The sequence below is a fragment of the Nelumbo lutea genome, chromosome 4 (genome assembly GCF_056320005.1).
Source record: "Nelumbo lutea isolate HS-2025 chromosome 4, American lotus-T2T, whole genome shotgun sequence".
Taxonomy (NCBI): Eukaryota; Viridiplantae; Streptophyta; class Magnoliopsida; order Proteales; family Nelumbonaceae; genus Nelumbo; species Nelumbo lutea.
In genome coordinates this window covers 90253782-90266694 of record NC_142687.1, presented here as the reverse complement: position 1 = coordinate 90266694, position 12913 = coordinate 90253782, and the positions used below count along the sequence as shown (strand labels likewise).

The window sequence follows — 12913 nt, the reverse complement described above, 5'->3', positions numbered from 1 at the left end:
TTGGCAACTGTGCATGAAGAGATTGAATCATTGCATAAGAACCAGACTTGAGAGTTGGTAAGACCACCTAAAGGAAAGAAGATTGTTGGATGCAAATGGATTTTCAAATGGAAAGAAAGTGCTCTAGGTGTAGAAGATGTTAGATATAAGGCATGTCTGGTTGCAAAAGGCTATAGTTAGAAACAATGTATTGACTTTAATGATGTTTTCTCACCAGTTGTTATACATAATTCTATTCGTGATTTTTATTTGTTTTTTGTTTTTTGTTTTTTGTTTTTTGTTTTTTGTTTTTTGCTTTGGCTTCCATGCATAATTTGGAATTAGAACATTTAGATGAAGAACTTGAAAAAAAGATTTATATGCATCAACCTGAGGGTTTTATTGTTGAAGGGAAGGAAGACCATGTTTGTTTGTTAAAGAAATATTTGTATGGCTTAAAACAGTCTCCTAGACAATGGTATAGAAGATTTGTCTCTCTTATGGTGGCTCTTAGGTATTCTATATGCAAGTATGATAGTTGTGTTTATTTTAGGAAACTTATAGATGATTCTTTTGTTTACTTGTTGCTTTATGTTGATGATATGCTTATTGTAGTAAGAGAAATATTTGAAATCAACAGATTAAAAACACAGTTGAGTAGTGAGTATGAAATGAAAGATTTGGGTGCAGAAAAAAAATTCTTGGCATAGAGATTCAAATGGACTGAAAAGAAAGGAAGTTGTATTCGACACAACAAAAATATGTTGAGAATTTCTTAGAGCATTTTGGCATGAAAGGCGCTAAACCAATAAGTACTTCAATTGCAGCACACTTTAGACTTTTAGCTAATTTATCACCATATATAGATGAAAAAGAAAGATATGTCATATGTCCCTTATTCCAGTGCAATTAGGAGTATTAGGTATGCTATGGTTTGCACACAACCTAGAATTTCACATGCAATTAGTGTGGTGAGTAGATATATGTCATTTCCTAACAAGGCACATTGGCAGGTAGTGAAGTGGATTCTTAGATACTTGAAAGGAACATCAAATGCTTGTTTGGAGTTTGGGAGTAGTGATAGTTTGATGGGTTAATATTGATTCAAATTATGTAGGTGATCTTGACAGGAGAATGTCACTCATAGGTTATGTATTTTTTATTGGTGGTTGTGCTATTAGTTGGAAAACTAGTTTACAATTTACAGTTGCTTTATCTACTACTAAGGTTGGGTATATGGTAGTGACTGAGGTAGTTAAAGAAGCTATTTGATCGAGAGATTGTTTGGTGATTTCAATTTGGTTTCAAAGGTGACTATCGTGTACTGTGATAGTCAAAGTGTTATTCATATGACCATGGATCAAGTGTATCATGAGAGGACAAAACACATTAATGTGAGGTACCATTTTGTTCATGATATTGTAGAACAAAGAGATATCATTGTGAAGAAGATTGGTATTGCAAATAACCCATCTGATATGTTAACAGAGCCTCTTCTTGTGGCTAAGTTCAAGCATTGCTTGGACTTAATTGGTGTTTGCAACATTTGAGTTTGCCCATTAGGGCTTTTGTTGGAGAAGGTGGAGGGAGATTGCTATTCTATGATGCTTGAGAGAATTTAAGCCAAGGTGGAGATTTGTTATGTTTGTGCCTTAAATTCTTTATGGCGACCTACTTCATGAATCCACTCTGAATTAATTTGAGAAAAAAAACGAATGCAAAATTTCATAATAGTTTGTGGTGAAGCATAGCATATAGCCCATCACAAATCACCATTGGGGGTGTGGGGGTGTATCCCCCACGACGGTATGGACCCGATCCATATTTAGCTTATAGATCTGAACTAAATACGAAGAGTTATGTATTTCGGGGGGTTTCTCTCTTGTATACTTAGTCTTTGTCTTGTGAGAGAAGAGTGAAACATTAGGTGTATTTGGGGTTTAGGGATTTCTATGAGTGGTGTTGTGAGTGTACAACTCTGTTTTCTTCTCCATTGTTGACTACGTAGTGGATTTCTGCTCTTCCTTCACTTTGGGTGTAAGCTATAAGCCCGAACCACGTAAATTTGTGTGTTCTTTGTGCTTGCTTCTCTTTATCTTTGTTTTATTTTCATTTGGGGTGCTATTCAAATATGCTTTTCTTGGGTTTTTGCAACAAAATGTCTTTGTATTGCATGAAACTTAGCCCCCCGAACTTTAATTTGTGATAAAGACTTATCCTAACCTTTCACATTCCACCATTTCACCCCCACCCAATTAATGGGTTTGGCGGTAAAGATAAATTTATGAAAATGCTCCTTTAAAGTTCTATATTCCTTTTCTTTTTGTCTTTTTATAACTTTCCTCTTTTTCTTGTTTTCAAAAATTTTCTGTATTCTTTTTGTATTTTCTCAATTTCCTTTTTTGTACTTTTTTGTTTTGTCTTTGTAATTTTAATTGTTTTCTATGTTTCCTATGTTTTTTTGTATATTTCTTTATTCATTCTTTGTCTATTTATTGTATTTTCTACAATTTCATACTCTTCCTTTTCTTCTTTTTTTTTTTATATTACCAATTTTCTAAATAATGGTCTCATAAAATGACATAAGGGCAGTTTGGGGTTTTAAAAATGTTTGAATATGCGCATGATAATCACATGAGGATCTTTTTTTGATAGTAGAATCTAAAAGTAGGGCTATGAATATTTGACATGGCGCATAAACAATGGCTCGAACACAACACAAGTTTAATGGGTTTGGGTTTATCTTAATAATATTATGTCAAATCATGTTGACCCGTTTAGCACGATAACATGATTAATAAATGTTTCAATTTAAGATTGACCCACCTAACTCGAAAATGACATGTTTATGTCCCAAAGTTTCAAGTATTAGATAATGTATGTACATTTGGATAAAATACTATTATGGTAGGTAAAGATAACATCAAATAGTTTTATGAGTAGTAGAAAATTCGGACAACATATTTTGATATAAAAACTGTAAAAGAAAGAAGAAAACAAAGAGAAGAAAAGGTTTCGGTTGAGAAAGAGAGAGAAGAGAGAAAGAAGAGAATGGGGAAGCTTAGAATTAGGTATGGTCGCTCCTTTCATTAGATTATATACTCATAAATAAAAGAGAGTACAAAGACAAGTATGCCCTTAGTAAGTTGGCTACTTTTGAGAACTTAAAAACACTCTTAACTTAAAATGTAAACTAATGGGCCTAAGGCCCAATAACTCCCTAACTATGCTATGTAAATAAAAAACATGTTATATCAGCCCAAAACTCCATAAAATTTATTTAAGTAATTGATAATTGAATATTTATTTTATTACTCAAATCTATTTATTATTTAATTTCCATGTTGATTTTGTGTTAATTCTAGTTATGCAAGTCATGTCATGTTACCAGTGCAATAAACAGGCCATATTTGCATCCACCCTTATATCTGAATGCCCATACCACGACATGACATGAGAACAGGAATTGCCATCCCTATTTGAAAGTTCATGGTAGGTCTTCATTGGAAAAGAAAGTTCAAGAGGTTAAGTGTCATTATCCCAAAAATACATGGTGTCAATTTTCTTTTAGTTTCAAGGGTTTTGAAAAAAATACCTTTTAAAGTTTGAGCTTGAATGATGGAGATATGAGAGATGACTTGATGCATTATGAAACCACTTTTCTCAACAAGAAAACAAAAACTTCAGTGTAAATTCCTTTTCTTTTATCTTTCATTGAACTTGTACTTCACACTGTTTATTACAAGTATGCCATCCTGTAAATATCTCCAATATCAATAATACAAATGAAGATTGTTGTATAATCTGAACCAAAGGAAAAGAATTATTTCTTATTGTTGAAATAAATTCTACTTTGTTTCAGTGATTCTTTCGGTTTTAGTTTGGAGGTCTACTCCAGATTCTTTTCTGCTCATCAAAGCTGCCAATCACAGCAGACTGCAATTTATCACACAATCGACTTGCAAAGTGATCATAATATGCCACAGGGTTCACACTTTCCAATATTTTGACCAACTTTCCCTTTTTTTCATCAATGGTAATTTGTCCATCTCTGGATACATCACCAGTAGCCAAGACTTTAATGGGCTTGATTTGTGAAGTTAGTTGTAAATCATTATGATCATCAGCCAAGATTATTGCACCGAGAATTTCGCCCAAAAATGTATCCTGTAGCCAGATAAAACAGCAAGTAACTAGAGCAGCTACTAAAGCACAAGTTACACAAACAATAGTATATGCAAGCTACTGCAAAAAAAAAAAAAAAAAAAGGTTAAGCTTGACCTTTTGTCTCATCTATGGATTTTGTAGGCTAAGTTTGACCTTTTCAGAAGATCCTCATAAAGCAGTCTATAACTTTCTCCTTGGGCTGTCCAAAGAAAAGGGTGATAGGTCTAGCCGTTCAAAAACTAAAAGGTTCATGAACCCATTGTCTACAATGATTCAATTGGTTCTATTTTTTTCCTCCAAATTCAGGGCTAGAAATGGGTAAGATCACAAGCAGATCCATATCTGAATGGAAGAAGTGGGTTTACACATTTAGATCCTCATTAGATCTTATAGTATGGAACCATGCCTGATCCTTTTATGCGTTCAGTGTTGGAATAACTAGTTGGATCTAAGAGCAAAACATGTATGGTGGGGATCCTTACTCTGTTCACTTTATTTTTCAGATCCTTGTCATTGGGTTATCCACTAAGTGTGGGTATGGAGCAGGGTTGACTATTGGATTGAGCACTCCATTTCATGCCCTATCTAAAATGTAAGATTGAAGAAATATGTGGGTCCCTGAACCATGCTCATTCACCATATCTACCAGCATTTGGCATTCCACTGGTAGCCTGTCCTCAAAGTATACTAGAATGGTATTTTAGTTTCCTCTGTTCACATTTAGAAATGTATTTCTCCTTACCATATGTTGGTAGCTTGGATGCTTTTTCTGTATACCAGATAGTACTGACAGAAACTTGTTTGCAAATACAGCTTCGGGTGTCTTTTGTGCAAGCCACAAGCTCTCCAGAATCTTAGGAAAGGAACTGACTTGCCTTTGGATGCCAAGTGGAATGAGTGTGATATCAAGTTCCGATTCAAAGACCTTCTTTGCAGCAAATGGATCAAGAAATAGGTTGAATTCTGCATATTTGTTTGAAGGAACTGTGAAAACATTTCCTATATCCATGCTATTGCAGCTGATGTGTCCCCCAACTATATATACATTCTGCAAGCAGGAATAAACAACTGATGATATTATTAAATAGGGATTCATAAAGTTCTATGAAGTTAGTGAAATGTCTAGGTTCGAAAGAATAAAGAGAAGATCAAGAAGAACTTGAAAAGACACTGACCTGAATCACTGAACTTGCCTTCTTGTTTGAAGAAAGAATATTCGCTAAATTAGTCAGAGGTCCATTGGTTAATATTGTAATTTTAGATCCTGAATCCATTGTACTCAGAATGGAGTTCCAAACTTCTAATGCTAAAGGTTGTCTGAGTTCAGGATGATCAGTATCTCTAGGAGCTCCAAACTTCACAGAATTCTCTGCTGTATACCTGAAATGTAACTCCAAGTGGCATTCAATGAATAAATAAATTTCCAGGAGTACGAAATAACATGACGACAAGATAAATTCAAGAATAAAAAATCAACAACAAAGACTTTCTTTCTGCATGGCAGTCTTCTACTAAAATTTGAATTATATGACACAGTTTGCAGTCTTCTACAGGTATCCAGGTATAATAGCATAAAAAAGAAGGAAAATTGTTTTGTTTCTGCATGTATATGTTGCAGTGAATCTATTAATCAACCACTTATTCATTGAAAAGCGGTCTGGATGATTTGGCACCATTTTTGAGGTTCTCTAAACAAGTTGGTGCTTAGTGAAATCAGTAATTTGTAAGCTACTCCCTATCCATTTTGGGGGATTTCTGCATAAAAGAAATAGGATTTTCTTCAATATAGGCATCCTTACCTACAACAAGGTCTGATAACACTGAGGTTAAGGCAGCATGCTGGGTCATCACAGGTAAGTTTTGTACAGTGAGAGTGTAGTCCCAGGTAAGAGAATGGGTTAATGGATTCTCTGTCTAAAAGGTATACTGAGGCTAAGTTTTGTACAGTGAGAGTGCACATTTTAGTATACATCTATCTTTATGTTTTGTATCTAAGACATTTTTCATTCATCTTTCTTTATTTTTTCTTATTAAACTTATCAATAGTTCAGAGAGATACACCTAAAAGGAATCTTGTTCATGTAAAGAAGGCAACATAAACAATAAATTTAATACACATAAGTGCAGCATTATTACTTTCCATTAGAGGTTGTATTGGTATGGTTAGGGATGTCAACTGGGCATTCATAGGTGGAGATTCCATGTCTATTATTTGACAATTATGCCGATGATGCCAGAAAAGAGGTACCATCAACGTGATGGGTATATTCTTGGGCAAATATACCCATAAAATCAGCACAACAGATATGAGGATGCTGAAATAGATGAGGGAACATTGTCATTTAGCAATGTCTATAACCATTTCTGGACCTTAGGTGTTGATTTTATCATCAAGGCCTAAAGAATTAAAGCTTTTGGTCTTTCATTTATGAACCTAAAATAGGAAATGAATATATTGTAGTAGAAAACACTATCAGTGTTTATGTAGAATCCCAGCTTTTGCATCATGGGGGTGATGGGAGAACATATTACATTTATTTGGACAATAAATCTTAGCTGTCATTGTAAATGGTGTTAGGTTTCATAAACATGGCCTAGAAATAAAAAAGATCTAAGTTCTGTAAGTTTCATTTAAAACACCAAATATGTAATTAACCACATTAGGAGAGTGAGAGTTCTATGATTGATGCAGAAAACAACCTTTCAGAAAGAACTTACAATTAAATTTAACAGGATGCAAGGACTACCTTCTAGGGCTTCGTGGCAAATTACGAGCAAATCCATAAAGTGTATCAGAGTCCAGAAATCCACCACTGCCATGTGGTATAGCCTTGACATACTTGCAGTCTCCAACAGAAGGAAAATATGGATTTACCTCACCAATTGCAAACATGCTTCCCAAACCAACTGGAATGTCATCACGGCCCATCATATGCAGTATATCATAGATGATGTCAATTGTTGCAGCATTTGCCCAGCCAGTTGGACTTACTAATATTCCCTGATGAAAGAGAGAATAAGCCAAAGGGAAATGTAACTTGTATGTCAGGGTTCTTAAAATAATTAGCTGACAAAGCAGGTGAAAGCTAGTCTATTTGTAATGAATTTACATTTTTCAGAAAATTGACTTGTTAATTATTCTTTGGAAGATGCAAGAAATATGTGATAACTGATTGAGTTGCAAGGTAAAAAGTATTTCATAATGGTCCATGATCCATCTCAATCAGACAGCAAGTGGTCTTAAACTTGGACACAAAAAAGACGGGATTTTAGTTACATGAAAAAAAAAATACTTCATAAATTGGCATTCCTGAGGGAATAAGTGTCTAGGTGGTATCTTTGACTCTCAAGATCTTCCACCAACTGTGCTGCCCATATGAAGTTGGTACTGGTATCATGACATGAGAGCCATGATTCATCAAGTATAATCACCCATATGCCCCTTGAATGTTTACATAAATTTAGATATTGTCATAATGTTAGTGCAGTAGAACTCATTTTCTAATTGAAGCTATTGCCTCATTAAAGATCCTTGTATTCATATAAGCAGTGTAGTCAGGGGCATCCAGACTATGCCTGGGCAAATTATAGCCTTTCTAGGAAAGACACTGCCTAGATGATGGATAGCCTTGCATGGTGATCAGATCCAAATGTCATTTATTAACTTTCTAAAATGCAAATATTCAAATAAGAAAAGCCTTCAGAGTTAACATAACCATAGGTAATATTTTTGCTCTATTTACATGACAATAAATAAGAAGGCACACAAGTTGCATCCCAATTTAGACAAATAATAAACGGATACCAGTGCAACCAAAAAATGTTAAAAAAACATAACTTAATTCGTAAAGTAAAAGGTAAGGCATCTAATTGTAATGCATATAAATTCAGACATTGGAAGGGAAAGACAGACAGCCATAGAAGTGGTAAAGAATTGCGTAAAACTATAAGTGTGAGAACTGACTTTAAATGATCCTTTGACATTGACTTGAATGGAGAGAGGAGAAGAAAGGGGATGAGGACCCCAAACCTCATGAACCAATTATCCTTGTTTTATTTGAAGAAAATATTCACAATTTAAAAGAAGATGCGTCATTTGCTAGAGTGGAATGGCAAAATAGGATCCATGTAGCCCAACCAAATTGTTGGAATAAGAGTTGCTCAAGTTGAGTTCCTTTTAATTATAAACTCAATCACTTTTAGAAAATCCTTCAAGTAAATTGTTCAATTAATCTAAAAAACAAATGACTTAGTTTCAATTTCTTTTTAACCATGGAAGCAGTATTCAAGTTATCACCTTATCTCTGACCCTTGTATTTGAAATTATACCAATGCAACTACCAGTCTACCATCAAGACACTGCCTGCCTAGACACTAATTTAGGTTTATGTGCCAAGGATACTAGCTAGGCAATTAAATCCCCTGGATAATACTTTGAGTACATTGCCTTTAGGTAATAACCAATGAAATTAAGAAAGAAAAGAAGAGGGAAACCAACTGTACCTTGAGATTTATTACTTCAACAGGTACTTTTAGGAGATAAATTAGAGAGAGAAAATCTCCAGCACTCATATCCATGTCAAATATAACAGGTTTTCCCAATTTTCTTGTTCCAAAATTTGGCTTGTACATAACCTCTCGATAGTAGGGAAACTGAGTCGAAATATTGAACCGCCCAGATTGCTGAGGAAGGTTTAGAACCTGCTCTCAAATAACATTTATTGTGTGCAATTAGTAAAGAAATGTACGAATCTAAACATAAAGAACCTGAAGAAAAGAACACTGAGAATCATTTACATCCAAGAAGCTTTTAAAAAATTCTCGATCCAGCAAACTGTCAATGTCTTGATTTGGTTTCGCCTTTGTAGCAACAAGAACACGTACTGCCTCTTTACCAGTTATCTCCTTTGTGTAACCATCCTGCTTGCAATGCACTATTCCATTAGATCATACAAGACTAATTATATTCCACTAAGAGAAAAGTCAACAATAAACTACCTGGCATCTCCCTTTCCCATTCTTTACAAAGCAAAAGGGATCTTGAACCCCCATCTGAACATGACCACTATGTACTCCATTTTTCTGTAAATTAAACATTGGAACTGTGCGACCATCAAAGAATGGATTTGAGCCATCAGATATCCCATATGGTTCATTTGATGTCATTACTGTAATGTTCATATACTTCATCTCAGCAAATTCATTTTTCCCATCATGGTCACGCAAGTTACGCATGATTGATACAGCTACACCAGATGTAAAAGAATCCCACATAAAATAGCTCTGCAGAGGCCATCCTCTTTTTATTAGCTCAGTTAAAATCACTTAAGGAGTACCATTGATCATGTTATTCCACAATGTTTATGCATTTAACCAAGAAATGCCAGAAGATAAAATAGTCATTACACAGGGGAACAGAAATCAACAAAAAGTAGAGCTTAGTAACTACCTTAAAGAATTGGTCATCAAACCAAATATCATGAGCCATCTTTAAGGACCTAAAGCAGTATTGTGACTCATAAGTATTCTGTCTCTTTTCAAATTCTGTGAAAAAATCCTGAGTTATAGGGATAGTGTTTGTTGCATCCAAGGGAACAAGGGTGATTGGAATGCCAGAATGGAAAACCTACAACCAAAGGAAGAATCACAAGCGTCAATGTGTTGTAAGCATAGAGTAAAGTATAAATTTTTTAAGAGGTAAGTAAATTTATATTATAAAGCAAAATGAAGAAACCTGTTACAAGCATATAGTATACAGTATACAATTAAAAAAAATTAAATACTAAGATTATATTGAGATGCATAGTTCCCTTTCATTTTATACAGATGCTACCCCATTTATTTTTTGATGATGCCCTTTGACTGATCTACAATTTCAACAACTTGTATTACCTGGTATGCAGCAAAAGGATCTCCAAAGATATTGAATTCAGCATATGGGTTGCTGTTAAATGCCGTAAACAGATTACCAATATCACCACATTGTTTAGGCTTGCAAGAAATGGCGTTCTTAGGGCAGCAACCAGTTGGGTTATTAGACCTCACACCACCACCCATGACATAAATATGATCAATGTTGTTCTTCAGGTGAGGATTATTCATGAGGAAAAGGGCAAAGTTTGTATGAGCTCCAGTAATGAGTAAAGTAACAGGACCCTTGGATATTGTGTCTATCATCAATTGTTGTGCAGTAGGTTGCTGAAGGGGCCAATATTGTCTCTTCCCCTGCTTTGACAAAAAATCAAATGCATGAGCTAGAATTAGAATTCAGGGAAGATCATAAAGCCTACATGCATATCAATTACAGAATTCTAGTTGTCAATTGTTCTCCACATCCCTTAACTATATATTCTTTTCACAATCTGCAGAAAGGTTCTAACTTTTAGGAAAGCTGTTAAGACTACCAAATTCCATACCTGTGGAAGGAAACCTTTTCGCAGTCCATAGTTTGTATCAATATCTAATCTCCCTCCAGAGCCTAAAGGAATAGCCTGTCTGTACCGACAACCTCCAGCAGTTGAAGTTCCCTGCCAAAAATGTTAAAGACACTAGGAAAATGAATAACCATCAAGAGTGCCTATCAACACACGGGAGCTAATAGATCTTTCACAGAGATATATGAAAATTATGAACAAGACATTAGCATAATTTTTATGTGGATTATTGAAGGAAATGTTCTAGAAATGATGTGGAGAAAAGGGGATTGGTATGTTGCATATGAAACAGCATAGGAGAATGGTACTCCATTTAACCTGATCAATTAATGGAAGAAATCCACCAACATTTGGAAGGATAGTACCATTTGGTAGTATTCCACCTTCACCTCCTATCCCAACTGCAATGTCATCACGACCCATCATGTAGAGAATATCATAGATTTGATTCACAGCATGCCCGGCATTAGTCCATGCATTGGTGTTGATAGTGACTGCCTGCAGCAAGATAATACTTTTAATTTTAAAAGTAAGATAAGCATTTAGTATAAAAGTACTTCATGGCTGTGCATGCAATTAGTATTAAGGTTACAATAAATGTCCAAATGATAAAGTATGTGATCTGATGCTTGAAAACATCAAAGGACAAAGCTCCTGAGAATGCACTTTGTCAAAAGGAGATTTAAAAAAAAATACAGTTTTTTTTGTTCAGTTTACAAGTCGAGAACATGTTAATTTACCATGAAACAAACCTAAGAGATTCAATTTGTGGAAACAAAGCAATAAAATTCCACTCCAGAGACTTATTATGTTTTGACCTTAGAAGGTCTCATACAATCCCTGAAGCATGCAATGCAACAGAGGCTTGAATGACAGTCCAGTCTTGATTCTTGAAAGGCAAAGAAGCCTTACAAAAAGCACCACAAGCTGAAGTCTTTCTTCTGGGCCAATAGTGATTTGCACCAACTTGACTTGATCTAAATACAATTCTCAATTGATTCTTCTGCATGAATCAATCATGAATAATTCAAAAACCGACAAGAGGACTGTAGCCACTCTATCTGCTGGCTAAGTTAGTGGTCAAAGGGATGCTTTGAACTCCAAGTGTTCACAACACAAATATGCAATCGTCTGAAGTTCTTGGATAGAGAAACAATACCTTCAATTCGATTTCTGTTCTGTTCTGCTTCAACAGATACAGAAGAGCAAAGAAATCATCAGTATCGACGTCGGTATCGAAAAGAATCCGTCTTGGCAGAACAATCCCGGATACACTTTCTGTCCCGAGAAATCCAAACAAAACCAGCAAGCAGAGAAGTCTCCCCAGCCACATTTCTCCGTTACAGTCTGCAACCGAGTACGAGTAATTCCTTCACTTGAAATAGAATTGCTTTGTCAATACAAACTGCTTAATCAATCTCACTCCTGAAAACAATTCAAAAATCACTAACTGGTTAGTACTCATAAAGGAAAAGACATAAAATGGAATGAAACGAAAAGGCAAAAGACGTATAACAGAAGAAGAAGAAGAAGAAGAAGAAGAAGAAGAAGATGATGATGATGATGATGATGATGATGATGATGATGATGATGAAGTTGGTGAAAAGAAAAGGAGGATGTTATAGTGTTGTACGGCCTGAAAGTTGCAGTGAAATGGAGCAGGGATGCCGGAGAGTCTTTATTACTGGATTCTTGGAGGGAGAGAGAGAGAGAGATTGGAAGAGCGGAACAGTGGGGTGGGGAGATCTTATTGATATTTTTTCTGGGTTTTCTGAGGGAAGTTGCCTATTGGGACCTCTATGCATTTGGAAGAAGGAAAGGCTGCAGTGCAGCCAGGACAAAGCAAGACACCAGAGGGAGAACGGCATAGAGACAGATAGACAGACAGAGTAGGAGAGTTGAAAATTAAAAAAAAAAAAGAAAATACTTTTAGAGAGAGAGAGAGAGAGTGATAACTGTACGCACAGTTTATTTCACTTGGGCACTTAGCTTTGTTTCGTGGTTGATGAATTGATTGATAATGGCAATGGTGCTGCAGCTGGCTATGCCTTTATATACTGATGAAATAAATGGTGATGACGATGGTATGATTGTCGTCGTCGTTATTGTTTAGTCAATTGTTTTTGCTTGCGTGCTTTGCTGGGTTGGTTATCGGTTTCAGTTAACGTGGTTTAATTGACCTGGTTTTACACTTTTCCTTATCTTCTTACTCAATGATAATGAATGCAATGGAATCGGAATGGAATTGGAAATCCACGGAGATGGGCTTTGGCCTTTTGGGTTTTCATTTTCCTTTTTAAGATAAGATTTGCTTCTTAATTACTAAACTGCTT

General features: G+C 35.3%; 1 protein-coding gene across 4 annotated transcripts; it reads right to left on the bottom strand.

The window, feature by feature from the left end:
- Positions 1-3661: 3661 nt before the first annotated feature.
- Positions 3662-12605, bottom strand: LOC148861715 (nucleoside hydrolase 3-like). Of its 4 annotated transcripts, none has more exons than XM_088984441.1 (13): positions 12546-12605; positions 11740-12005; positions 10899-11078; positions 10563-10673; positions 10039-10371; positions 9596-9772; positions 9145-9429; positions 8944-9066; positions 8650-8847; positions 6894-7147; positions 5322-5526; positions 4889-5194; positions 3662-4146 (listed from the first exon to the last, which is right to left on the bottom strand). In XM_088984441.1, the coding sequence occupies exons 2-13, from the start codon at positions 11911-11913 to the stop codon at positions 3856-3858; spliced, it is 2637 nt and encodes an 878-aa protein (XP_088840567.1). In that variant the 5' UTR covers positions 11914-12005; positions 12546-12605; the 3' UTR covers positions 3662-3855. The 4 variants fall into 4 exon arrangements, with proteins under 4 accessions (XP_088840567.1, XP_088840566.1, XP_088840568.1 ...); XM_088984440.1 differs by lacking the exon at positions 12546-12605 and adding an exon at positions 12214-12462; XM_088984442.1 differs by lacking the exon at positions 12546-12605 and adding an exon at positions 12376-12394.
- Positions 12606-12913: the final 308 nt, after the last annotated feature.

Coding starts and splice junctions, on each gene's coding strand:
- LOC148861715 (XM_088984441.1), bottom strand. CDS start 11,913: ATGTGGCTGGGGAGACTTCTCTGCTTGCTGGTTTTGTTTGGATTTCTC. Junction 11,079..11,739: donor GAACAGAAATCGAATTGAAG/GTATTGTTTCTC, acceptor ATCTTGCTGCAG/GCAGTCACTATCAACACCAA. Junction 9,773..10,038: donor ATCCTTTTGCTGCATACCAG/GTAATACAAGTT, acceptor CTTTGGTTGTAG/GTTTTCCATTCTGGCATTCC.